Source organism: Hemitrygon akajei, chromosome 7 (genome assembly GCF_048418815.1).
Source record: "Hemitrygon akajei chromosome 7, sHemAka1.3, whole genome shotgun sequence".
In the NCBI taxonomy this organism is placed as follows: Eukaryota; Metazoa; Chordata; class Chondrichthyes; order Myliobatiformes; family Dasyatidae; genus Hemitrygon; species Hemitrygon akajei.
This window is the reverse complement of record NC_133130.1, coordinates 4,757,080-4,781,627: the sequence shown is the minus strand read 5'-3', so window position 1 is coordinate 4,781,627 and position 24,548 is coordinate 4,757,080. Positions and strand designations below refer to the sequence as shown.

The window sequence follows — 24,548 nt, the reverse complement described above, 5'->3', positions numbered from 1 at the left end:
TTTCCATCTAAATGTGCAATGCGCAATCATAGTAATTTATGATAATTTATAGTAGAACTGTCAATGTAATGTAGAGGACATATCAGCATGAGTTCATCAGTCTGATGGCCTGGTGGAAGAAGCTGTCCCGGAGCCTGTTGGTCCTGGCTTTTATGCTGTGGTACTGTTTCCCGGATGGTATCAACTGGATTAGACTGTGGTTGGGATGGCTTGGGTCACCAATGAACCTACGGGCCCTTTTTACACACCTGTCCTTATAAATGTCCTGAATCATGGGAAGTTCACATCTACAGATGCACTGGGCTGTCCGCACCACTCTCTGCAGAATCCTGCGATTGTAGTTCCCATACCAGGCAGTGATGCAGCCAGTGATGAAGGTGACAAGGAACAGCTTCTAAAATGCTGGAGGAACACAGCAGACCAGGCAGCATCTATAGAAAAGAGTACAGTTGCCATTTTGGGCTGAGTCCGTTCAATAGGACTGGAGGAAAAACCTGAGGAATTGGATAAGAAGGTGGGTGAGGAGAGGTAGTAGGTGTAGGCAAAACGGAGAGGAGGGGAAAAGTAAGGAGCTGGGACGTTGATTGATGAAAGAAATAAAGGGCTGGAGAAGGGGGAATCTGATAGGAGAGGACAGAAGGCCATGGAAGAAAGGGAAAAGGGAGGAGATGGGCAGGTGAGAGGGGGAAATGGGAATGGGGAATGGTGAAGCCAGAGGTCATGGTACACATTGCTACCAACGATATAGGCAAGAAAAAGGAGGAGGTCCTGAAAACAGACTACAGGGAGTTAGGAAGGAAGTTGAGAAGCAGGACCTCAAAGGTAGTAATCTTGGGATTACTGCCATGTGACAGTGAGTATAGGAATAGAGTGAGGTGGAGGATAAATGTGTGGCTGAGGGATTGGTGCAGGGGGCAGGGATTCAGATTCTGGTTCATTGGGTCCTCTTTTGGGGCAGGTGTGACCTGTACAAAAAGGATGGGTTGCACTTGAATCCGAGAGGGACCAATATCCTGGCAGGGAGGTTTGCAAAGGTTATTGGGGAGGGTTTAAACTAGAATTGCTGGGGGCTGGGAACTGAACTGAAGAGACGGAGGAAGGGGCGGTAGGCTCACAAATAGAGAAAGCTTGGAGAAAGTGCAAGAGGAAGGATATGCAGGTGATAGAGAAGGGACATGCTCAGACCGATGGTTTGAGACGTGTCTATTTTAATGCAAGAAGTATCATGAACAAAGCGGATGAGCTTAGAGAGTGGATTAGTACTTGGAGCTATCATGTTGTAGCCATTAGAGACTTGGATGGCTCAGGGGCAGCAATGTCTCAGGGAAATGTACAGAAGAAATGTGGCAAATGTTCATGGGATATTTGCATGGCATTCTCCATAGGTATGTTTCAATGAGACAGGGAAAGGATGGTAGGGTACAAGAACCATGGTATATAAAAGCTGTTGAAAATCCAGTCAAGAAGAAAAGCTTACAAAAGGTTCAAAAAACTAGGTAATGATAGAGATCTAAGGAATAATAATAATCTAAGATTATAAGGCTAGCAGGAAGGAGCTTAAGAATGAAATTAGGAGAGTCAGAAGGGGCTATGAGAAGGCCTTGGCGGGCAGAATTAAGGAAAACCCCAAGGCATTCTACAAGTATGTGAAGAGCAAGAGGATAAGATGTGAGAGAATAGGACCAATCAAGTGTGACAGTGGAAAAGTGTGTATGGAACCAGAGGAGATACTTTGCTTCAGTATTCACTATGAAAAATGATCTTGGCAATTGTAGGGACGACTTACAGTGGATTGAAAAGTTTGAGCATATAGACATTAAGAAAGAGGATGTGCTACAGCTTCTGGACAGCATCGAGTTAGATAAGTCTCCGGGACTGGATGAGATGTACCCCAGGATACTATGGGAGGTGAGGGAGGAGATTGCTGAGCCTCTAGCAATGATCTTTGCATTATCAATGGGGACGGGAGAGGTTCTGGAGGATTGAAGGGTTGCAGATGTCATTCCCTTATTCAAGAAAGGGAATAGAGATAGCCCAGGAAATTATAGACCAGTGGGTCTTACTTCAATGGTTGGTACGTTGATGGAAAAGATCTTGAGAGGGAGGAGCCTGATTGAATTTTTTCAGGATGTGACTAAACACGTTGATGAAGGTAGCAGTAGAAGTAGTGTATATGGATTTCAGCAAGGCATTTGATAAGATACCCCATGCAAGGCTTATTTAGAAAGTAAGGAGGCATGGGATCCAAGGGGACCTTGCTTTGTGGATCCAGAACTGGCTTGCTCACAGAAGGCAAAGAGTGGTTGTAGACGAGTCATATTCTACATGAAGGTTGGTGACCAGTGGTGTGCCTCAGGGATCTGTTCTGGGACCCCTACTCTTCATTATTTTTATAAATGACCTGGATGAGGAAGTGGAGGAACAGTTAGTAAATTTGCTGATAACAAAAAGGTTGGGGTTGTTGTGGATAGTGTGGAGGACTGTCAGAGGATATAGCGGGAGACTGATAGGATTCAAAACTGGGCTGAGAGGTTCAACCCAGATAAGTGTGAGGTGGTTCATTTTTGTCGGTCAAATATGATGGGAGAATATAGCATTAATGGTAAGACTCTTGGCAGTGTGGAGGATCAGAGGGATCTTGGAGTCCGAGTCCATAGGATACTCAAAGCTGCTGTGCACATTGACTCTGTGGTTAAGAAGGCATACAGTGCATTGGCCTTCATCATCTGTAGTATTGAGTTTAAAAGCTGAGAGGTAATGTTGCAGGTATATAGGACTGCAGACAGACCCCACTTGGAGTACTGTGCTCGGTTCTGGTCACCTCACTACAGGAAGGATGCAGAAATTATACAAAGGGTGCAAAGGAGGTTTACAAGGATGTTGCCTGGATTGGGGAGCATGCCTTATGGGAATAGGTTGAGTGAACTTGGCCTTTTCTCCTTAGAACAACAGGTTGAGAGGTGACCTGATAGAGGTGTATAAGATGATGAGAGGGATTGATTGTGTAGATAGTCAGAGGTTTTTTCTCAGGGCTGAAATGGCTAACATGAGAGGGCAGTTTTAAGGTGCTTGGAAGTAGGTACAGAGGAGATGTCAGGGGTAAATTTTTTACTCGGAGTGGTGAGTGCATGGAATGGGCTGCAGGCAACATTGGTGGAGACTGATATGATCAGGTCTTTTAAGAGACACCTGGATAGGTGCATGGAGCTTAGGAAAATAGTGGGCTATGGGTAAACCAATGTAATTTCTAAAGTAAGTGCATGTTTGGCATGTGGGCTGAAGGGCCTGTATTGAGCTGTAGGTTTTCTATGTTTCTATGTTTCTGTGAGAAGGGTGGAAGGCAATTATCAGAAGTTCAAGAAATCGGTGCTCATGCCATTAGGTTGGTGGCTAGCCAGATGGAATATAAGGTATCGTTCCTCCAACCTGTTTGGCCTCATCACGACAGTTGAGGAGGCTATGGATGGATATATTGGAATGGGAATGGGAAGTGGAATTGAAATGGGTGGCCACTGGGAGATCCCATTTTCTCTGGCAGATGGAGTGTGGGGGCTCGGCGAAGCAGTCTCCCAATCTACATTGGGTCTCACCAATGTACAGGAGGCCACACCGGGAGCACAGGACACCGTATATGTCCCCAACAGACTCACAGGTGGAGTGCTTTCTCACCTGGAAAGACTGTTTGGGGCCCTGAATGGTAGTGAGGGAGGAGGTGTAGGGCAGGTGTGGCACTTGTTCCACTTGTGAGGCTAAGTAACACGAGGGAGATCAGTGGGGAGGGACGAATAGACAACGGAGTCACTTAGGGAGTGTTGGCGCCACCTACTCTATCTGAGCCTCCTGTATATCGGTGAGACTGACATAGATTGGGAGACCACTTTGTCAAGTACCTGTGCTCTGTTCATCAGACAAAGCAGGATCTCCGAGTGGCCACTCATTTCAATTCTACTTTCCTTTCCCATTCTGACATGTCAGTCCATGGCTTTCTCTACTGTTACGATGAGGCCACACTCAGGTAGGAGGAGAAATATCTGGGTAGCCTTCAACCTGATGGCATAAACATCAATTTCACAAACTTTTGGTAATTGACTCCCCCCCCCGTCACAGTTCCCCATTTCCATTTCTCTCTCTCACCTTATCTCTGAACCTGCTCACCACCTCTTTCTGGTGTTCCTCCCCTTCCCTTTTTTCCATGGCCTTTGGCCCCCTTCTCCAGCCTGTATCTCTTTCACCAACTGACTTCCCAGCACTTTACTTGGCCTCTCTACCCGCCTGGTTTCACCTGTCGCTTTGTGATTCTTTCTCCTCTCTCCCCACCTTCTTCCTCTGACTCTGATAACCGGCGCACCAGTCGTGAGTTAAAGAGCTCTGAGAGAGGAGGCGGGCAACAGGCCCAGGAGCAAAGTTTAAAGGGGGAAAGCTTCACAGGAACTCAGCTATAAATGACACACCAACCATCTGTTGAAGAGCAGGGAAGTTTCAGGCATAAAAGGAAGACACTGCTAAGCGGAGCGGTCATCGATGGAGTGGTCTGAGTCAGAGTGGTAGGGCTTTGGCTCATTCGGGCTTCGGCGAGGTAAGTGGGTAAGTGGACATAATTTCTTTCTCCCTTGCATTTTTTTTCGGAGGAATAAAGAGGATGTCTGTATGGTTAGTACTTTGCTCTGGGTGTCAGTTGTGGGAATCCTGGGAATCTTCCAGTCTCCAAGATGGCCACATCTGCGCCAGGTGCACCGAGATGCAGCTCCTGAGAGACCGTGTTAGGGATCTGGAGCTGCGGCTTGATGACCTACAGATTACTAGGGAAAGTGATCAGGAGATAGATAGGAGTTACAGGGAGTTAGTCACCCTGAGGTTGCAGGGAGTAGATAAGTGGGTGACTGTCAGGGAAGGGAGGGAAGAGCTCAGATAGTAGAGAGCACCCCTGTGGCCATCTCCCTCGGTAATCGTTATCTCGTTTTGGATGCTGTTGAGGGGATGACCTGACAGAGGACAACCATGATGATCGGGTCTCTGACACTGAGCCTGTTTCCGTGGTGCAGAAGGGAAAGAGGAGGATGAGGAATGCGATAGTCATAGGGGATTCCATAGTGAGGGGAACAGACAGGAGGTTCTGCCAGCCTGATAGAGATACCCGCATGGTGCGTTGCCTCCCAGGTACCAGGGTACGGGATGTCTCGGATCGGGTGCAGAGTATTCTGAAGGGAGAGGGTGAGCAGCCAGTGGTCTTGGTACACGTTGGTAGAAACATAGGTAGAAAAAGGGAGGAGATCCTGAAGACAAAATTCAGGAAGTTGGGTAGGAAACTGAAAAGCAGGACCTCCAGGGTAGTAATCTCAGGATTGCTGCCTGTGCCACGTACTAACGAGTACAAGAATAGCATGATCAGGCATATTAATGCGTGGCTGAGAGACTGGTGTAGGGGGCAGGGCTTCAGATTCCTGGATCATTGGGGCCTCTTCTGGGGGAGGTACAACCTGTACAAAAAGGACGGGTTACACCTGAACCCAAAGGGGTCCAATATCCTAGCAAGCAGGTTTAATAGAGCTGTTAGGAAGCATTTAAACTAATTTGGCAAGGGAATAGAAACCAGAGTGATAGGGCTGAGGAAAAAGAAAACAGAAATAAATTAAAGATAGCATGCAACAGAGATTATAGGAAGGACAGGCAGGAGATGAGCCTTAATCACAGCCAGTGGCATGAGTTACAGGGCAATAGAGGTGTAGTGCAGTTCAAATAGAAAGCAACAAATACTGGACTGTAAGTTATATTTGAATGAATGCAGCTTAAGGAATAAAATGGACGGCCTTGAAATTCAGCTACAGATTGGCAAATATGACATTGTAGCCATCTCTGAAACTTGGCTAAAGAATGGCTGCCATTGGGAGCTGAACATCCAAGGATATACGGTGTATCGGAAAGACAGGTTAGTAGTCAGAGGGGGTGGTGTGGCCCTGTGTATAAGAAATAATATTAAATTATTAGAAAGAGATGACATATGATTGGAAGGTATAGAGTATCTATGGGTTGAGTTAAGAAACAACTAGGGTAAAAGGACCCTAATGGCAGTTGTATACAGGCCTCCAAACAGCAGCCAGGATGTGGATTACAAATTACAGCAGGAGATAGAAAAGGCGTGTCAGAAAGGCAATGGCATGATAATCACTGGAGATTTTAACATGAAAGTGGATTGGGAAAACTAGGTCAGTACCGGACCTCAAGAGAGAGAATTTGCAGAATGTCTAAGGGGTAGCTTTTTGCAATAACTTGTTGTTGAGCCCACTAGGGGTTCAGCTGTGCTGAATTGGGTGTTGTGCAATGATCCGGGGGTGATAAGAGAGCTTAAGGTTAAGGAACCTTTAGGGAAAAGTGATCACAGTATGATCAAGTACACTTTGAAATTTGAGAAGGACAAACTAAATTCCAATGTGTCGGTATTTCAGTGGAATAAAGGAAATTACAATGGCATGAGAGGGGAGCTAGCCAAAGTTGACTGGAAAGGGACACTAGCAGAAAGGACAGCAGAGCAGCAATGGCTGGAGTATCTGCAAAATATGAGGGAAGTGCAAGACAGATATATTCCAAATAAGAAGACATTTTTGAACGGTAGAAGGACACTACTGTGGCTGACAAGTGAAGTCAAAGCCAAAGTAAAAGCAAAAGAGAGGGCATACAAGAAAGCCAAAGCTAGTGGGAAGATAGAGCATTGGGGAGCTTTTAAAAATTGTGGAAGGAAACTAAGAAGGTTGTTAGGAAGGAAAAGATAAATTATGAAAGGAGGCTGGCAACTAATATCAAAGAAGATACTAAAAGCTTTTTTAAATATATAAAGGGTAAAAGAGAGTTGAGGTTAGATATAGGACCAAAAGAGAATTATGCTGGAGATATTGTTATGAGAGATGCAGAAATGGCAGAGGAACTGAATGTGTATTTTGCATCAGTCTTCACAGTGGAAGACATCTGCAGTATACCAGACATTCAAGAGAGTCAGGGAAGTGAAGTAGGTGCAGTGAAAATTGCGACTGAGAAGGTGCTCAGGAAGCTGGTCCGAGGGTAGATAAATCTCCTGGACCTGATGGAATGCACCATCGGATTCTAAAGGAAGTAACTGGAGAGATTGTGGAGGCATTAACAATGATCTTTCATGAATCAATAGATTTGAGCATTTTACTGGAAAATTGCAAATGTTACTCTGCTATTTGAGAAGGGTGGGAGGCAACTGAAAGGAAGCTATAGACCTGTTAGCCTGACATCAGTGGTTGGGAAGTTGTTGGAATTGATTGTTAGGTATGATATTACGGAGTACCTGGAGGCACATGACAAGATAGGCCAAAGCCAACATGGTTTCCTGAAAGGAAAATCCTGCCTGACTAGCCTACTGTAATTTTTTGAGGAAATTACAATCAGTGTAGACAAAGGAGATGTAGTAGATGTGGTGTACTTGGATTTTCAGAAGGCCTTTGACAAGGCACCACACATGAGGCTGCTTAGCAAGATAGATCCCAGGGAGTTACAGGGAAGTTACTAGCATGGGTCGAGCATTGGCTGATTTGCAGAAAACAGAGAGTGGGAATAAAGGGATCGTATTCTGGCTAGCTGCCAGTTACCAGTGGAGTTTGATCGGGGTCAGTGCTGGGATCGCTGCTTTTTATGATGTGTGTCAATAATTTGGAATATGGGATTAATGGATTTGTGGCTATATTTGCCGATGATAAAAGGATAGGTGGAGGAGTGGGTAATGTTGAGAAAATAGAGAGCCTGCAGAGGGACTTCGATAGTTTAGAGGAATGGGCAAAGAAGTGACAAATGAAATATAATGTTGGAAAGTGTATGGTCATGCACTTTGGTAGAAAAAATAAACAGGCAGATTATTATTTAGGTGGAAAAAATAAATGGGAAGACTATTATTTAGATGGGGAGAGAATTCAAAACGCAGAGATGCAAAGGGACTTAGGAGTCCTTGTGCAGGGTACCCTGAAGGTTAACCTGCGTGTTGAGTCAGTGGTGAAGAAGGCGAATGCAATGTTGGTATTCATTTCTAGAGGTATAGAATAGAAGAGCAGGGATGTGATGTTGAGGCTCTATAAGGCACTAGTGAGACCACACTTGGAGGATTGTGTGCAGTTTTGGGCTCCTTATTTTAGGAAGGATATACTGACATTGGAGAGGGTTCAGAGAAGATTCATGAGAATGATTCCAGGCATGAAAGGGTTACTGTATGAGGAACATCTGACAGCTTTGGGCTGTATTCCCTGGAGTTCAGAGAATAAGGATCTTGTAGAAACATTCTGAGTGTTAAAAGGCCTGAACAGATTAGATATGGCAAAGTTATTTCCCATGGTAGGGGAGTCTAGGACAAGAGGGCACGACTTCAGGTTTGAAGAACATCCAGTTAGAACAGAGATGTTGAGAAATGACTTTAGTCAGAGGGTGGTAAATCTGTAGAATTTGCTGTCATGAGCAGCTGTGGAGGCCAAGTCATTAGGTGTATTTAAGGCAGAGATAGATAGGTTCTTGATTAGCCAGGGCATCAAAGGGTATGAGGTGAAGGCAGGGAAGTGGGCAGGACTAGATCAACCCATGATTGAATGGTGGGCAGAATCGATGGGCTGAATGACCAACTTCTGCTCCTATATCTTATGGTCTTATGGATTCCTCATCATTTTTTCCCCAGTCCTGCCAAAGGATCTGGTCATGAAACTTCAGCTGTTTATTCTTTTCCACAGATACTGTCTGGTCTGCTGAGTTCCTCCAGCATTTTGTGTGGGTTGCTTGGATTTCCAGCATCTACAGATTTTCTCTTGAAAGTGAAAGGTGAAGCCAGTTGGGTGGGAAAGGTAAAGGGCTGAGGAAGGAATCTGACAGGAGAGGAGAGTGGATCATGGGAGCTAGGAAAAGAGGAGGGGCACTGGGGTATGTGATAGGCAGGTGAGGAGAAGAGGTAAGAGCATAGAGCGAGTAGTAGAAGAAGAGGGAAGGAGAAGGGGAAAAATTACTTGAAGTTGGAAAATCAATATTCAACCGGAAGGTAGAAATCGATGTTCACCCATCACCGATTAAGATTAAAGAAAGATACGGTTTATTTGACACTTGTACTTTGAACATCAGTGAAATGTGCCATTCTCATCAATGACTAACATAGCCCACAAATGTCGCAATACTTCCAGCACCAACATAGCGGGTCCACAACTTACTGACCCAGCAGGCAGCAGCATTGTTATCTGGCAAGCTACTCTGATGTCCGCCTGCTAGCTCCCTCCCTCTCCACCCACCATCTTCTTCTTGTTGCTTCCTTTCCCGTCTTGATGAAAGGTCTTGACCTGAAACATCGTATGGATGACAGAGGGAGCTGTTGAAGAGGGTACATTAATGTTTAAAAAGTACTTGACAGGTGAATGGACACAAAGGGAGAGTACTTTAGATGGGAATCTGGTCAGTATGATCTGTTTGAAATATCTGTGCTGAATGACCTGGCGATTCTATGACTCGATGTGTAGCTAACACTCGCTAATCAAGGCAGCACTGGGGTGAAACTCCTCGGTATGCTTCCCAAAGCCTGCACACCCTCTGTAATATGGCGATGTGACTACAACTGCACACAGTGCACACCAAATGTTCTTCAGTGAATATTTTATACAATACATTTCGCAACTTATGTCTGTGACAGCAAACCTGATTTTGATTCTGACTTGCAAACTTTCCTACTCGATGCTCCGACCGATGAAGGTAGGCATGCCCCATGCCACACGTCTTCCATCCCACCCAACATCTGCATGTGTTCCCACTGTCAGGGAGCCATGGATCCACACCTCAACATCCCTCTGTACATCAATACTGTCCTGCCATTTACTGCAGACTTCCCTCTATGGAACCTTCCAGAATACACCACACTTGCCTGGATTAAACTCCCCTGCCATTTCTCAGCACATGCTTGCAACTAGTGTATATCCTGTTGGGAGCTTTGACTGCAATAGATCTCACGAGCTGCTGAGAGCATAATCAGAGGCCCTCTTCCACTCATCCGCCATACTTACCAGGAGCTCCGCATATGCATTGATCTAACAATCTCTTTGATCCCCTACCATCAGGAAGGAGATAACATAGCACTTGGACAAGGACTGTTAGGATAAGAAACAGCTTCATCGACAAGGCTAGAAGATTATGACTCCCTGTCACCACCCAGATCTCATCACCCATAAGACCATAAGATATGGGAGCAGAATTAGGCCATTTGGCCCATCGTGTCCACTCTGTCATTTCATCATGTTTCCTCTCAGCACCAATCTCCTGCCTTCCCCCTGTATCCCTTCATGCCCTGACTAATCAAGGATCTATCAACGTCTGCCTTAAATATACATAAAGGTTTGACTTCCACAGTGGCCTGTGGCAATGAATTCTGCAGATTCAACACCCTCTGGCTAGAGAAATTCCTCCTCATCTCCATTCTAAAAGGACATCCCTCTATTGTGAGTCTGCGTCCTCTAGTTCTAGACTCTCCCACCATAGGAAACATCCTCTACATATCCACTTTATCAAGGCCTTTCACCATTCAATAGATTTCAATTCAGAATTCTTCTGAATTCCAGTGAATAGGGGCTCAGAGTCATCAACCGCTCTTCACAGGACAAGCCATTCAATCTTGGAGTCATTTTTGTGAACTCCTTTGAACCCTCTCCAGTCTCAATAAATCCTTTCTAAGATAAGGGGCCCAAAATTGCTCACAATACTCTAAGTGAGGCCACACCAGCACTTGTCTCAAGATTACATCCTTACTTTTATATTCTAGTCCTCCTCAAATGAATGCTAACATTGCATTTACCTTCTTCACCACGGTCTCAACCTGCAAATTAACCTTAAGGGAATCCTGCACAAGGACTCTCAAATTCCTTTGCACCTCAGATTTTTGTAGTTTCTCTCCATTTAGAAAATATTCAACCAATTCATTTCTTCTACCAAAGTACATGGCTATACATTTCCTATCACAATATTCCATCTGCCACTTCTTTGCCTACTTCGAAATCTGTCCTTCTGTAGCCTCCCTATTGCCTCAAAACTACCTGCCTCTCCACCTATCTTGGTATTGTCTGTAAATTTGCAACAAATCCATCAATTCCATCATCCAAATCATTGACATAAAATGTAAAAAGATTTGGTCCCAGCACACACCCCTGTGGAACACCAGTAGTCACTGGCAGCCAATCAGAAATGGCTCCCTTTATTCCCATTCTTTGTCTCCTGCCAATTGGCCATTGCTTTATCCATGCTAGAATCTTTCCTGTAATACCATCAGCTCATAGCTTATTAAATAGCCTCATGTGTGACATTTTGTCAAAGGCCTTCTGAAAATGCAACTACACAAATCAATTAACTCTCCTTCATCTAACCTGCTTGATATTTCTTCAAAGAATTCCAATAGATTAGTTAGGCAAGATTTTTCCTTGAGGAAACCATGCTGACTATGGCCTAATGTATCATGTGCCTCCAAATATCCCAAGCCACATCTTTAACAATCAACTCCAACATCTAGCCAATCACTGAGGTCAGCCTAACTGGTTTATAGTTTCCTTTCTTTCTGCCTTTTTCCTTTCTTGATGAGTGGAGTGACATTTGCAATTTTCCAGTCTTCTGGAACCATTCCAGAATCCAGTGATTCTTGAAAGATCATTACTAATGTCTCTACAATCTCTTTAGCCACCTCTTTCAGAATCCTGTGGTGTATACCACCTGGTCCAGGTGACTCATCTACCTTCAGACCTCTCACTTTCCCAAGAACCTTCTCTCTGGTAATGGTAACTTCAAACACTTCATGACCCTGAACCTGGAACTTCCACCGTACTGCTTGTGTGTTTCACAGTGAAGACTGATGCAAAATACTTATTCAGTTCATCCACCATTTCCTTGTCACCGATTCTTACTTCTCCAGCGTTGTTTTCCGGCAGTCTACTCTCACCTCTCTTTTACAATTTATGTATCTGAAGAAACTTTGGTATACTCTTTAAGCCAGCTTACTTTGTATTTCATCATTACCTTCTTAATGACTGTTCTACTTGCCTTTTAAAAGTTTCCCTTGACAGCCATGGTTGTGCCCTCTGGCCTTTAGAATACATCTTCCTCTTTGGGCTGTATATACCCCGTGACTTCCAAATTACTTTCAGAAATTCCAGCCATTGCTGTTCGGCTATCATCACTTTTCCAATAAATTCTGGCCAACTCCTCCCTCTTCCCTCTGTAATTCCCCTTATACCACTAAATTACCAGTACACACCATTATAGAAAGATCTCTCACCATCTCCAAATGACCAGTACACACCGTTATAGAAACACCTCCCTCCCTCTCCAAACGACCAGTACACACCGTTATAGAAACACCTCCCTCCCTCTCCAAACGACCAGTACACACCGTTATAGAAACACCTTTCACCATCTCCAAATGACCAGTACACACCGTTATAGAAACACCTCCCTCCCTCTCCAAACGACCAGTACACACCGTTATAGAAACACCTCCTTCCCTCTCCAAACGACCAGTACACACCGTTATTGAAACACCTCCCTCCCTCTCCAAACGACCAGTACACACCGTTATAGAAACACCTCCCTCCCTCTCCAAACGACCAGTACACACCGTTATAGAAACACCTCCTTCCCTCTCCAAACGACCAGTACACACCGTTATTGAAACACCTCCCTCCCTCTCCAAACGACCAGTACACACTGTTATAGAAACACCTCCCTCCCTCTCCAAACGACCAGTACACACCGTTATAGAAACACCTCCCTCCCTCTCCAAACGACCAGTACACACCGTTATAGAAACACCTCCCACCATCTCCAAATGACCAGTACACACTGTTATAGAAACACCTCCCTCCCTGTCCAAACGACCAGTACACACTGTTATAGAAACACCTCCCTCCCTCTCCAAATGACCAGTACACACCGTTATAGAAACACCTCCCTCCCTCTCCAAATGACCAGTACACACCGTTATAGAAACACCTCCCTCCCTGTCCAAACGACCAGTACACACCGTTATAGAAACACCTCCCTCCCTCTCCAAACGACCAGTACACACCGTTATAGAAACACCTTTCACCATCTCCAAATGACCAGTACACACCGTTATAGAAACACCTCCCTCCCTCTCCAAATGACCAGTACACACTGTTATAGAAACACCTCTCACCATCTCCAAACGACCAGTACACACCGTTATAGAAACACCTCCCTCCCTCTCCAAATGACCAGTACACACCGTTATAGAAACACCTCCCTCCCTCTCCAAACGACCAGTACACACCGTTATAGAAACACCTTTCACCATCTCCAAATGACCAGTACACACTGTTATAGAAACATCTCCCTCCCTGTCCAAACGACCAGTACACACTGATATAGAAACACCTCCCTCCCTCTCCAAATGACCAGTACACACCGTTATAGAAACACCTCCCTCCCTCTCCAAAGGACCAGTACACACCGTTATAGAAACACCTCCCTCCCTCTCCAAACGACCAGTACACACCGTTATAGAAACACCTCCCTCCCTCTCCAAATGACCAGTACACACCATTATAGAAACACCTCCCTCCCTCTCCAAATGACCAGTATACACCGTTATAGAAACACCTCCCTCCCTCTCCAAACGACCAGTACACACCGTTATAGAAACACCTCCCTCCCTCTCCAAATGACCAGTACACACCGTTATAGAAACACCTTTCACCATCTCCAAATGACCAGTACACACCGTTATAGAAACACCTCTCACCATCTCCAAATGACCAGTACACACCGTTATAGAAACACCTCCCTCCCTCTCCAAACGACCAGTACACACCGTTATAGAAACACCTTCCTCCCTCTCCAAATGACCAGTACACACCGTTATAGAAACACCTCCCTCCCTCTCCAAATGACCAGTACACACCATTATAGAAACACCTCCCTCCCTATCCAAATGACCAGTACACACCGTTATAGAAACACCTCCCTCCCTCTCCAAATGACCAGTACACACCATTATAGAAACACCTCCCTCCCTCTCCAAATGACCAGTACACACCGTTATAGAAACACCTCCCTCCCTCTCCAAACGACCAGTACACACCGTTATAGAAACACCTTCCTCCCTCTCCAAATGACCAGTACACACTGTTATAGAAACACCTCTCACCATCTCCAAATGACCAGTACACACCGTTATAGAATCATCTCTCACCATCTCCAAATGACCAGTACACACCGTTATAGAAACACCTCCCTCCCTCTCCAAACGACCAGTACACACCGTTATAGAAACACCTCCCTCCCTCTCCAAATGACCAGTACACACCATTATAGAAACACCTCCCTCCCTCTCCAAATGACCAGTACACACCGTTATAGAAACACCTCCCTCCCTCTCCAAATGACCAGTACACACCATTATAGAAACACCTCCCTCCCTCTCCAAATGACCAGTACACACCATTATAGAAACACCTCCCTCCCTCTCCAAACGACCAGTACACACCGTTATAGAAACACCTTCCTCCCTCTCCAAATGACCAGTACACACTGTTATAGAAACACCTCCCTCCCTCTCCAAATGACCAGTACACACTGTTATAGAAACACCTCTCACCATCTCCAAATGACCAGTACACACCATTATAAAAACACCTCCCACCATCTCCAAATGACCAGTACACATTGTTATAGAATCATCTCTCACCATTTCCAAATGACCAGTACACACCGTTATAGAAACACCTCCCTCCCTGTCCAAACGACCAGTACACACTGTTATAGAAACACCTCTCACCATCTCCAAATGACCAGTACACACCATTATAGAAACACCTTTCACCATCTCCAAATGATCAGTACACACCATTATAGAAACACCTCCTTCCCCGTCCAAATGACCAGTACACACTGTTATAGAAACACCTCCCTCCCTCTCCAAATGACCAGTACACACCATTATAAAAACACCTCCTTCCCCGTCCAAATGACCAGTACACACTGTTATAGAAACACCTCCCTCCCTGTCCAAACGACCAGTACACACCATTATAGAAACACCTCTCACCATCTCCAAATGACCAGTACACACCATTATAGAAACACCTCCTTCCCCGTCCAAATGACCAGTACACACTGTTATAGAAACACCTCCCTCCCTCTCCAAATGACCAGTACACACCGTTATAGAAACTCCTCCCTCCCTCTCCAAATGACCAGTACACACCATTATAGAAACACCTCCCTCCCTCTCCAAATGACCAGTACACACCATTATAGAAACACCTCCCTCCCTCTCCAAACGACCAGTACACATCGTTATAGAAACACCTTCCTCCCTCTCCAAATGACCAGTACACACTGTTATAGAAACACCCCCCTCCCTCTCCAAACGACCAGTACACACTGTTATAGAAACACCTCTCACCATCTCCAAATGACCAGTACACACCGTTATAAAAACACCTCCCACCATCTCCAAATGACCAGTACACATCGTTATAGAATCATCTCTCACCATCTCCAAATGACCAGTACACACCGTTATAGAAACACCTCCCTCCCTCTCCAAACGACCAGTACACACCGTTATAGAAACACCTCCCTCCCTCTCCAAATGACCAGTACACAACATTATAGAAACACCTTCCTCCCTCTCCAAATGACCAGTACACACCGTTATAGAAACACCTCCCTCCCTCTCCAAATGACCAGTACACACCATTATAGAAACACCTCCCTCCCTCTCCAAACGACCAGTACACACCGTTATAGAAACACCTCCCTCCCTCTCCAAACGACCAGTACACACCGTTATAGAAACACCTTCCTCCCTCTCCAAATGACCAGTACACACTGTTATAGAAACACCTCCCTCCCTCTCCAAACGACCAGTACACACTGTTATAGAAACACCTCTCACCATCTCCAAATGACCAGTACACACCGTTATAAAAACACCTCCCACCATCTCCAAATGACCAGTACACATCGTTATAGAATCATCTCTCACCATCTCCAAATGACCAGTACACACCGTTATAGAAACACCTCCCTCCCTCTCCAAACGACCAGTACACACCGTTATAGAAACACCTTCCTCCCTCTCCAAATGACCAGTACACACTGTTATAGAAACACCTCCCTCCCTGTCCAAACGACCAGTACACACTGTTATAGAAACACCTCTCACCATCTCCAAATGACCAGTACACACCATTATAGAAACACCTCCTTCCCCGTCCAAATGACCAGTACACACTGTTATAGAAACACCTCCCTCCCTGTCCAAACGACCAGTACACACCATTATAGAAACACCTTTCACCATCTCCAAATGATCAGTTCACACCGTTATACAAACAGCTCCCCCCTCTCCAAATGACCAGTACACACCATTATAGAAACACCTCCCTCCCTCTCCAAATGACCAGTACACACCGTTATAGAAACACCTCCCTCCCTCTCCAAATGACCAGTACACACCATTATAGAAACACCTTTCACCATCTCCAAATGACCAGTACACACCGTTATAGAAACACCTCCCTCCCTCTCCAAATGACCAGTATACACTGTTATAGAAACACCTCTCACCATCTCCAAATGACCAGTACACACCATTATAGAAACACCTTTCACCATCTCCAAATGATCAGTTCACACCGTTATACAAACAGCTCCCTCCCTGTCGAAATGCCTAGTACACACAGTAATTGTAACATCCCTGTCTGCACATGACCTCTAGACACTGTTACTGTGCCCACCCCTGTGTTGCTGTGGATTCCCATGGCAGCTTCCGATCGCTGTCTGCAGCAATGCCACAAAGCTCCTACAATCAACATTTCATTGGACGTGATAGGGTATTTTAACAGTCTCCCTGAAAGGAACATTGAGCTTAGAAAATTAGAAGGCTATGGGTAACCTTAGGTAATTTCTAATGTATGTACATATTCAGCACAGCATTGTGGGCCGAAAGGCCCTTAATGTGCTGTAGGATTTCTATGTTTGTATATGTTTCTACGTTTCTCTCTCAACGGGGAGATCAGAAAGCACCTGCCCAGAAGAAACGAGTTGTTGCTGGGTCAGAGCCCAGAGTCCACCACATCGTCCAGCAATGTTATGCATTTTATCCGGTGCTTCCTGTGTCAGTGAGGCCTGATGCAGACTGACAGTCTGCTTCGTCAAGCAGCTTCACTCTCTCTGGTGTGACAGGCAGTTCTCCCTCTGGGCATCCATTTCAACTCCATTTCCCATTCCCTCAGCAACATATCAGTCCAATGCCCCCTCTTCTGCCATGATGAGGCCAAACACAGACTGGAGGTGCAACACCTCCTATTCCATCGGGGAAGTTTTGAACATAGCACCATCGATACCTCTAACTTACGGGATTGCTCCCATCTGTCCCGCCCCATGCCATCCCTCTGGTTCCTTTTCCCTCTCCCACCCTCACGATCTTCCCAATACCCTCACTTCCCTTCCTCAACTACCCTCCTTCTTCCCCTTCTTCCACGGCCTGCTCTCCTCTCCTATCAGATGCTTTCTTCTTCCGCGCCTTTCCTTTCCTGACTGTCACATCATTCCCATTCGGATTCAGGAAGCACCCACCAGCTCCCCCCACTCTTTTATTCTGGCATCTCCTCACTTTTCCAGTGTCGAAGCCCAAAACATTGACTGTGTGTTCATTTTCATAGATGCTGCCCGATCTTCTGAGTTCCTCTAGCATTCTGTGAGCATGCTCTGGATTTTCAGCATCTGTGTCTCGTGGGGATGCTTGGACATGAATATGAGGGAAGGAACAGATGTAAGGATTAGATTAATTTGGAGTCAGAGATTTAATTAATTTGGCATGACATTGTGGGCCAAGCAGTCAGGCCTCTGCTCTACTCTTCTGTGTTCTCTACTCCCACTGGATAGTCCAGCTGCCTCAATAGCTGTGACCCTGAGCTTATCCAAATAACCACCTCCCTGGTGAAAACTGTGTAAGTATTTCTAGAACAGTACACCCATTATTGAGAAGGTTGAGAATGAGGAAAACAAAAACCAGTGGCAGCAGAGGGCCTTCAATTTTCTGCAGACATCCTGTGATCTGAACATGCCGCCTGAACGAAACAGTTTAAAAGGAAATTAAATTCAGTGTACAGGGCTTTTGAAAAAGCACGAGACACAGGATCTCTGACACAGGAAGGATGGATCAAACAGGCCTTTCTGTAATTCTGAGATACCATCACTCCCAGACAGCAAACATGTCTCAGGAATTTGACAGAGATAATTATAATGGTTGAAAAGCAGGGTGTGTGAGAGGAAGTCATTTGGGGAACTGCAGAGGGCATTGTGCTGAACAAGCTTCCCACTCCACAGATTCAGCTTCAAGAGCTCCACTGGAAACAGTGTTCAGGCGTGACACAGTCCAGCTCTCAAAGGGATTATTATTCACTCTGTTATTGCTGTTTTAATCGAGAAGAGTTATATCCGCTCCTTTTGCACAGAGAACCACATTTTCACCCAGAAACAGGAAAAGCCCTCACTGCCACTCAGCACAGGATAGATTCAGAATCTGCTGCCATGTAATATTTGAAAAGCTGACATCTTACAGCTGAATTTATTTATAGATTACAACTGGAAAAGAATTACATCTCTCAGACAATTGCAGAATTGAATAACCAGAGGATTTTTTGGAACAGAAGGCTTTTCATCCCTCCTGCCTATGTTGGCTCTTTGACAGAGTTGTATAAACAGGCTCCAAGGCTTCAGACCTTCCCTCTGCCTGGGATTTATCACATACTTATCCTGGTAGGTCCTGACACATAGCAAAGCCCCAAGAGTATTCAACTTCCACTTTATGGCAACTTCAACTCAGTTATAAAGGAATGAAAAATGTTCCAAAGACATCCTGAAAAGATGAGACTCTGAGACACAAGGACCTTTTCAAATAATGAGGGTGCTGAAAAGTGTCAGTAGCCTTGAAGGTAATTGGGGGATGAAGCATTACAGGGAAAAGGCAGGAGAATGGGACTGAGACGGCTAATAAATCAGCCATGATGGAACAGCTCAATTCTGCTCCAATGGATTATGGAATTCCAGACACTGGGTATTGTCAGCTGGAGTTACAATATTCAAAGTCACAGCAGAGAGAGTATGGATTACAGAGAATCCGTAGACCCTGAGGTTGACAGGCATTGATGAGAGACGAGGTCGGGTCTGCAGGGAAAGTGCCGGAGGACTGGAGAATGGCAAATGTAGATCCCTTGTTTAAAAAAGGTAATAGGGAGAAACCTGGGAACTACGAGCATTTGGAGAAGTACAGTCTACTCATGGATAGTCAACATGGCCTTGTGAAGGGAAGATCGTGCCTCACAAGCCTGATCGAGTCTTTTGAAGAGGTAACAAAAGAAATTGATGAGGGTAGGGCAGTGGATGTGGTCTACATGGACTTTAGCAAAGCATTTGACAAGGTCCCTCATGAGAGACTCATCCAGAAAGTTATGAGGCATGGGATAAGTGGAATCTTGGTTGTTTGGATAAAAAATTGGCTTAAAGGAAGAAAGCAGAGGGGATTTACCAGGATGTTGCCTGGATTGGAGAACAAGTCATATGAAGCAAGGTTAGCAGAGCTGGGACTTTTCTCTTTGGAGCGGAGAAGAATGAGAGGGGACTTGATAGAGGTCTACAAGATTATGAGAGGCATAGATAGGGTGGATAGTCAGTACCTGTTTCCCAGGGCACCAATAGCAAACACCAGAGGGCATAGGTACAAAATTATGGGAGGGAAGTTTAAGGGAGACATCAGGGGTAAGTTTTTTACACAGAGGGTTGTGAGTGCCTGGAATGACTTGCCAGGGATGGTGGTGGAGGCTAAAACATTAGGGGTATTTAAGAACCTCTTGGACAGGCACATGGATGAAAGAAAATTGGAGAGTTATGGGGCAGTGTGGGTTTAGTACTTTTTTTAAGGATTATATGGGTCAGCATAACATAGAGGACTGAAGGGCCTGTACTGTGCCATAGTGTTCTATGGTTCTATGGGTGCAGCTGGGGGACGGGGCAGGGGTGTGGGGGAGGTGAGGCAATGAAGGAGTTTGAAAGAAGAACAAAAGTGAACACTGAGGAATATATCTGAGAAACAGACCCTCGTTCCACACACTTAACACTTCCAGGGAGAAAATTTTCTGCCTCATTCCACACACCAATCTCCCTCTGGAAAATGTTGTCCCTCATTCCAACACACACCCCCCTCTATGAAACGTTGTCCCTCATTCCACACACTCATGTCCCTCTGGAAAACATTGTTCCACACTCCACACACTCACTTCTGTCTGAGAAACATTCTCCCTCATTCCACACACTCATGTCCGTCTGAGAAACATTCTCCCTCATTCCCCACACTAACCTCCCTCTGGGAAACATTCATCCTCATTCTGCACACTCTCCTCCCTCAGGGAAATATTGTCCCTCATTCCACACACTCACCTCCCTCTGGGAAACATTCTCCCTCATTCCACACACTCACCTCCCTCTGGGAAACATTCTCCCTCATTCCACACACTCACCTCTGTCTGAGAAACATTCTCCCTCATTCCACACACTCATGTCCGTCTGAGAAACATTGTTCCACACTCCACACACTCACCTCCGTCTGAGAAACATTCTCCCTCATTCCACACACTCATGTCCCTCTGGAAAACATTGTTCCACACTCCACACACTCACCTCCGTCTGAGAAACATTCTCCCTCATTCCACACACTCATGTCCGTCTGAGAAACATTCTCCCTCATTCCACACACTCATGTCCCTCTGCAAAACATTCTCCCTCATTCCCCACACTAACCTCCCTCTGGGAAACATTCTCCCTCATTCCCCACACTCACCTCCCTCTGGGAAACATTCATCCTCATTCTGCACACTCTCCTCCCTCAGGGAAATATTGTCCCTCATTCCACACACTCACCTCCCTCTGGGAAACATTGTCCCACACTCCACACACTCATGTCCCTCTGTGAAACATTCTCCCTCATTCCACACACTCTCCTCCCTCTGGGAAACATTGTCCCACACTCCACACACTCACCTCTGTCTGAGAAACATTCTCCCTCATTCCACACACTCATGTCCCTCTGGAAAACATTGTTCCACACTCCACACACTCACCTCCGTCTGAGAAACATTCTCCCTCATTCTACACACTCATGTCCGTCTGAGAAACATTCTCCCTCATTCCACACAATCATGTCCCTCTGCAAAACATTCTCCCTCATTCCACACACTCACCTCCCTCTGGGAAACATTGTCCCACACTCCACACACTCATGTCCCTCTGCGAAACATTCTCCCTCATTCCACACACTCTCCTCCCTCAGGGAAATATTGTCCCTCATTCCACATACTCTCCTCCCTCTGGGAAACATTGTCCCACACTCCACACACTCATGTCCCTCTGCGAAACATTCTCCCTCATTCCACACACTCTCCTCCCTCAGGGAAATATTGTCCCTCATTCCACACACTCATGTCCGTCTGAGAAACATTGTTCCACACTCCACACACTCACCTCCATCTGAGAAACATTCTCCCTCATTCCACACACTCATGTCCCTCTGGAAAACATTGTTCCACACTCCACACACTCACCTCCGTCTGAGAAACATTCTCCCTCATTCTACACACTCATGTCCATCTGAGAAACATTCTCCCTCATTCCACACAATCATGTCCCTCTGCAAAACATTCTCCCTCATTCCCCACACTAACCTCCCTCTGGGAAACATTCTCCCTCATTCTGCACACTCTCCTCCATCAGGGAAATATTGTCCCTTATTCCACACACTCACCTCCCTCTGGGAAACATTCTCCCTCATTCCCCACACTCACCTCCCTCAGGGAAATATTGTCCCTTATTCCACACACTCATGTCCCTCTGAGAAACAATGTCCCTCATTCTACACACTCACCTCCCTCTGGGAAACATTCTCCCTCATTCCACATACTCTCCTCCCTCTGGGAAACATTGTCCCACACTCCACACACTCATGTCCCTCTGCGAAACATTCTCCCTCATTCCACACACTCACCTCCCTCAGGGAAATATCGTCCCTTATTCCACACACTCACCTCTGTCTGAGAAACATTCTCCCTCATTCCACACACTCATGTCCGTCTGAGAAACATTGTTCCACACTCCACACACTCACCTCCATCTGAGAAACATTCTCCCTCATTCCACACACTCATGTCCCTCTGAGAAACAATGTCCCTCATTCCACACACTCACGTCCCTCTGGAAAACATTGTCCCTCATTCCCCACACTAACCTCCCTCTGGGAAACATTCTCCCTCATTCCACACACTCACCTCCCTCAGGGAAATATCGTCCCTTATTCCACACACTCATGTCCCTCTGAGAAACAATGTCCCTCATTCCACACACTCACCTCCCTCTGGGAAACATTCTCCCTCATTCCACACACTCACCTCCCTCTGGAAAACATTGTCCCTCATTCCCCACACTAACCTCCCTCTGGGAAACATTCTCCCTCATTCCACACACTCACCTCCCTCAGGGAAATATTGTCCCTTATTCCACACACTCATGTCCCTCTGAGAAACAATGTCCCTCATTCTACACACTCACCTCCCTCTGGGAAACATTCTCCCTCATTCCACATACTCTCCTCCCTCTGGGAAACATTGTCCCACACTCCACACACTCATGTCCCTCTGCGAAACATTCTCCCTCATTCCACACACTCTCCTCCCTCTGGGAAACATTCTCCCTCATTCCGCACACTCTCCTCCCTCAGGGAAATATTGTCCCTCATTCCACACACTCATGTCCCTCTGAGAAACATTCTCCCTCATTCCACACACTCACGTCCCTCTGGAAAACATTGTCCCTCATTCCCCACACTAACCTCCCTCTGGGAAACATTCTCCCTCATTCCACACACTCACCTCCCTCAGGGAAATATCGTCCCTTATTCCACACACTCATGTCCCTCTGAGAAACAATGTCCCTCATTCCACACACTCACCACCCTCTGGGAAACATTCTCCCTCATTCCACACACTCACCTCCCTCTGGAAAACATTGTCCCTCATTCCCCACACTAACCTCCCTCTGGGAAACATTCTCCCTCATTCCACACACTCACCTCCCTCAGGGAAATATCGTCCCTTATTCCACACACTCATGTCCCTCTGGGAAACATTCTCCCTCATTCCACACACTCACCTCCCTCAGGGAAATATTGTCCCTCATTCCACACACTCATGTCCCTCTGCGAAACATTCTCCCTCATTCCACACACTCTCCTCCCTCTGAGAAACATTCTCCCTCATTCCACACACTCACCTCCCCCTAGGAAACATTCTCCCTCATTCCACACACTCACCTCCCTCAGGGAAATATTGTCCCTCATTCCACACACTCATGTCCCTCTGAGAAACAATTCCCTCATTCCACACACTCACATCCCTCTGAGAAACATTGTCCCTCATTCCACACACTCACCTCCCTCTGAGAAACATTCTCCCTCATTCCACACACTCACGTCCCTCTGAGAAACATTCTCCCTCATTCCACACACTCACGTCCCTCTGAGAAACATTCTCCCTCATTCCGTACACACACCTCCCCTTGGGAAATGTTAGAGCATAAGACCGTAAGACACAGGAGCAGAATTAGGCCATCTGGCCCATTGAGTCTGCTCCACTGTTAAATCATGGCTGATCCCTTTTATTAAATCTCCTCCTCAACCCCATTCCCCAGCCTTCTCCCCGTAACCTTTGATGCCATGTCCAATCAGGAACCTATCAATCTCTGCCTTAAATACACCCAAGGATCTGGCCTCCACAGCTGCACGTGGCAACAAATTCCACAGATATACCACCCTTTGGCTAAAGAAATTTCTCCACATCTGTTTTGAAAGGGCGTCCTTCTATCCTGAGGCTGTGCCCTTTTGTCCTAGACTCTCCCACCATGGGAAACATCCCTTCCACATCTACTCTGCCTAGGCCTTTCTATATTCGAAAGGTTTCAATGAAATCCCCCTCATCCTTCTGAATTACAGCGAGTGGAGACCCAGAGCCATCAAACGTTCCTCATATTTTAACCCTTTCTTTCCTGAATTCATTTCTGAACCTCCTGAGGACCCTCTCCAATGCCAGCAGATTTTTCTAATATGAGGGGCCCAAAACTGTTTGCAATACTCAAGGTGAGGCCTTACCATTCCCCTATAAAGCCTTAGCATCACATCCGTGCTCTTGAATCCTAGACCTCTCGAAATGAAGCTAACATGGCATTTGCCTTCCTCACCACCACCTCTACCTGCAAGTTAACCTTCAGGGTGTTCTGCACAAGGACTCTCAAGTCCCTTTGCATCTCAATTCCTGGATATTCCCCCTCTTCAGACAATAGTCTGCACGTTTATTTAGAACTATAGAACATTACAGCACAGAAACAGGCCTTTTGGCCCTTCTTGGCTGTGCTGAACCATTTTTTTCCCCTAGTCCCACTGACCTGCACCTGGACCATATCCCTCC

General features: G+C 45.9%; 1 protein-coding gene across 2 annotated transcripts in view; it reads left to right on the top strand.

The window, feature by feature from the left end:
- LOC140730193 (GPN-loop GTPase 1-like) overlaps nt 1-24,548 on the top strand; it is a 145,708-nt gene that overhangs the window by 111,133 nt on the left and 10,027 nt on the right. The window contains exon 1 of one of the 2 annotated variants that reach the window (XM_073050352.1): nt 17,734-17,812. The exons of the other annotated variant lie outside the window; for it this stretch is intronic. Within the exon in view, the coding sequence (XP_072906453.1) occupies nt 17,744-17,812 (69 nt within the window). The 5' untranslated portion in view covers nt 17,734-17,743. Of the gene's footprint in view, nt 1-17,733; nt 17,813-24,548 lie in introns of those variants that run through there. 2 annotated transcript variants of the gene reach the window in all.